This window comes from Fonticula alba (assembly GCF_000388065.1).
Source record: "Fonticula alba strain ATCC 38817 unplaced genomic scaffold supercont2.3, whole genome shotgun sequence".
Classification (NCBI taxonomy): Eukaryota; order Rotosphaerida; family Fonticulaceae; genus Fonticula; species Fonticula alba.
The window spans coordinates 1,203,806-1,207,384 of record NW_009242973.1 but is presented as its reverse complement, the minus strand read 5'-3'; the positions used below and the strand labels follow the sequence as shown (position 1 = coordinate 1,207,384).

The following is a 3,579-nucleotide window of genomic DNA, read 5'->3' as shown; positions in this document are numbered from 1 at the left end:
CCTCTGTCTCTGCCACCGCCACCATGCACATGTACTCGATCATCATTCTCCGGATCCCGGAGGGCTCGCACGCCGACTACCGTGACGAGCCGCCGCCGCCCTTCATCCTGGATTCCGACTTCAATTTGAGCTCTTTCTCCTTCTTCCAGCGGACCAGGTACGTGTGGAGGCTGTCTGCAGCCCCCCTCCCGTCCTCTGGGCCGATGTCGCCTGGCTAAACCGTGTGTCCCCCCCCCCCCACCCCCCCTTTCCTTTCACGTTCTTGCCCCCTGTCGACGCAGCATCAAGGAGTTCATCATCTTCGCCAGCAAGACCGTCGCGGCGCGGAACGCCCCGGGCACTCGCTCGCGTGTCAAGGAAAACGGTGCGCCCTGCCTTCATCACGCCTGGCATCCCCTCCCCCAAGCACGCACACATGTACACACGGCCTGGCTCACCATGGCACTCCATACGCGTGCTCTTTGCGCCCGGAAAAAAAAAACCCCGCACAAACCCACACACACACACACGCACAAACGTACATCCATAGACTACCACCTGCACTGCCAGTCCACTGTCGATGGGCTGTGCTGCATCGTCGTCTGCGACAGTGCATACCCCTCGAATGTGGTCTTCCGCATGTCGAACCAGCTGCTGATGGACTACCGCGAGCGCTACCCGGTGGAGGTCCGCCGCACGGCCACCGCCCCCCTTCCGCTGCCCAAGCTGTCGCACACGCTGCAGCAGGCGGTCGATGTCAAGAACATTGACTCCTTCAGCCGCATCAATGATGACTTGGACCAAACGCAAGTCGTGCTGGTACGCCATCTGCCTGTCTCTCCCTCTCCCTCTCTCTCTCTCTCTCTCTCTCTCGCTGTGTCTCCTTCTGCCTCTCTGCCTCTCTGCCCCCGCCCCCCCTCCCCGCCTGTGCCCGACATGCTACCACCGCCCACCCTTGCGGGCGGCCCTTGCTGGCCTGCTGGCTCTGACACCCCGCCTTGTCCCCCCTGGCCGCCCGTAGCTTGACACCATCAACGCCATGCTGGAGCGTGGTCAGAAGCTCGGTGACCTGGTCCAGCAGTCGGAGGACCTCAGCCTCCAAAGTAAGGCCTTCTATACCCAGGCCAAGAAGCAGAACTCCTGGTGCTGCTCGGTCATGTAAGGCACTTGCCAGCGGGCAACGGGGCGGCGAGGGTCCACCCGCGTCCTCGGCCCCGCGCCCCATGATGCCTCCCGACTGCTCCCTACCTACTTGGGCGCCCGACACATTTGCGCCAGCCGCCGCCGCCGCCGCGCTGTTGCTGCTGCTGCCTAACAAAAAAGAAGAAGAAAACAATCAATAGACACCGCGGGGTGCTCCCTCCTGACGTCTTTTGTCGCCGGAGAAAGCCCAAGAGAGGCCATAGCGAGGGGCTGGGGAGGCGAGGGGCGAAGAAGGGGAAAAGGTCCCGAATGACGTCCCTCAAGCTGGCGACCCAGCAACAGCTGCTGCTGCTGCTGCTGCTGCTGCTGCTGCTGCCGCTCGGCCTCGCTCCGGCTCTCCCCCTCCCCCTGCTCCCGGCCCGGGAGACCTCCCTCACAAACGATCGGGTCGCGGTGTCCAGCTCAAGATCCAAGCCGTCCGGCCAGAACATTAATCGACGCCCGCAGGAGAAAGCACGTGCACATCAGGCGTACCCTGCGAGATGCCAACCTATTTTGCCCTTGTGGCCCCGACCCGGGCGGTCCCACCCTCAGGGCGCCGGGATCTGCTGGTGTATGTGTGTGCCCTCGGGGGGGGGGGGGGGGGGGGGAGCGTCGGGAGGTGTATTCCTTGGTGCCGCCTTGAGGGAGGGGGAACGAAGGGCCGCCGGGGCAGGGGAGATCTTGCCCAGGTGTCGCGCCGTCCGCACTCGCAGGGGCTGCGAAGCCATGTCGGTCCAGCAGGACAAGCGGGCAGGCAGGCAGGCGGGCAGGCAGGCGCAGCTTGGCATGTGTGGGCGGCTCACCCCGGGCCGACCGCGTCCATTGAAAGCGCCGAGAGTCAGGCCCCAATGGGCCGGTGGCTGCCGGTAACACGGCCCCCCTCCCCTGCATTTGCCCTTCGCCTACCTTGACACACACCTTCTCTCGGCCCCTTGGGCCTCGGCTGCACCACCTTCCCTCCCTGCCTCCCTCTTTTCGCTCTCGCTCGCTCGCTCGCTCGCTCGCTCGCTCGCTGGCCGCACTTTCCCCCTCGGCAGCCCCCTCCTGGCTCTCGGCCTCCTCGTTGCCCCCTCCTCGCGTGCCGCAACTCGCAAAATGCTTGGGGCCCTGCACCGGCACGGGCGCCAGCTGGCCATGCCGGCCCGCTCGCAGCCGCCCCTGGCCCGGGCGCTGGCTCGGCTGCCCCTCTATGATCCGGCGGCCGTCGGCCAGGAGGGCGAGGATCGAGCGGAGGCCCTGCACCGGGAGATTTCCTCCGGCCGCGCGCAGCGGCTGATTCCCCGGTTCCGAGTGTGCACGCTCAACCGGTCCACCGTGCTGGATGACGCGCGGTCGCCCTTCTTCCAGGACCCGGCCGGGCTCATTCGCAAGTACGGGCCTCGCACCCTGCGCGGGGTGTTTGACCGCCGGCAGGCGCGCAACACGGCCAGCTTCAAGACGCACTATCGCCTTGTGGCGCCCGGGCCGAGTGACAGCACGGCGCCCGGGGGCGCCTCCGAGCATCCGGCCCTGCCCCCACTGCCGGCGGTGTCCGGCGCGCTGGAGGCCATGTCCACGCGCCTGCACCGGCGCCGGACCAACCGCTACCTGTCCATGGCGCCGGCCGTGGCACGGGCCGAGCTGACGGCCGAGCAGGATGCCTACCTGCGGGCGCTGGCCGATCGCCAGCCGGGCAAGCCGGTCGACATGCCGACCCCCAGCCCCGGGACCCTGCCGTCGAAGAAGTTCCTGAAGAACCCCCCGCAGCACTACTACGCCAAGGCGCTGACCCCGGAGCGCACGCGGTACTTCATCGAGCGGGTGCGTGACCGGGCGGGCCTCCTCCCGGCGGCGCGCCGCCCTGGCATGCCCCTGGGACGAGGGCCGGTCTGTAGGGGGGGGGGGCGGGAAAAGGGGGGACGAGCTGCGCACATCACACCGTGCACCTGCAAGCACGCATGGCCCGGTGCACGCGCATGAATTGCTAACCCTTCGCATGTTGCCTGCCGGGCGCGACAGCGTTCCTACTTTGCCTGGAAGTGGGCCGATCGCGTGACAAGCCCGGCAGTTCGGCTGAACCCCCTCGGTGCGTCCCGGCCCATGCGCTGCTGGGGCCCTGTCTCCCTGTGACGCGGGCTCCTGGTGCCGGTGCATTCGCCCGCCCGCCCGCCCAGGCGTCCGCTCGTCCCCTCTGCCCGGTCACAGCCCGCCCTCTAGCTGGCGCTCGCGCTCGGCACTCACCGCCTCCGACCTCCCACACACACACACACACACACACGCGCGCACACACGCGCGCACACACACGCGCACACACACGCGCACACGAAGTTCAAATGCTCTCCTCTCCTCTTCGGACGTGCCAATCTCTCGGCCGGCCCATTCCCCGCGGTGCGCTTTTGGCCTGGCTCATGGACCTCCTGCCCCCCCTCCCCCCCT

General features: G+C 67.6%; 2 protein-coding genes across 3 annotated transcripts in view; both read left to right on the top strand.

Annotated features, from left to right (window-relative positions):
• Positions 1 to 11: 11 nt before the first annotated feature.
• Positions 12 to 1,340, top strand: H696_02050. 2 transcript variants are annotated; one of them, XM_009495952.1, is made up of 4 exons: positions 12 to 157; positions 282 to 364; positions 530 to 798; positions 1,001 to 1,340. In XM_009495952.1, the coding sequence occupies exons 1-4, from the start codon at positions 24 to 26 to the stop codon at positions 1,139 to 1,141; spliced, it is 627 nt and encodes a 208-aa protein (XP_009494227.1). In that variant the 5' UTR covers positions 12 to 23; the 3' UTR covers positions 1,142 to 1,340. The 2 variants fall into 2 exon arrangements, with proteins under 2 accessions (XP_009494227.1, XP_009494226.1); XM_009495951.1 differs by lacking the exons at positions 12 to 157; positions 282 to 364 and having other exon boundaries at positions 411 to 798.
• Positions 1,341 to 2,259: 919 nt separating this feature from the next.
• H696_02049 (hypothetical protein) overlaps positions 2,260 to 3,579 on the top strand; it is a gene marked incomplete at both ends in the record, with an annotated part of 3,243 nt that continues 1,923 nt past the window's right edge. Inside the window, 2 exons of the mRNA XM_009495950.1 lie at positions 2,260 to 2,964; positions 3,163 to 3,229. Coding sequence (XP_009494225.1) covers positions 2,260 to 2,964; positions 3,163 to 3,229 — 772 coding nt within the window. The remainder of the gene's footprint in view (positions 2,965 to 3,162; positions 3,230 to 3,579) is intronic.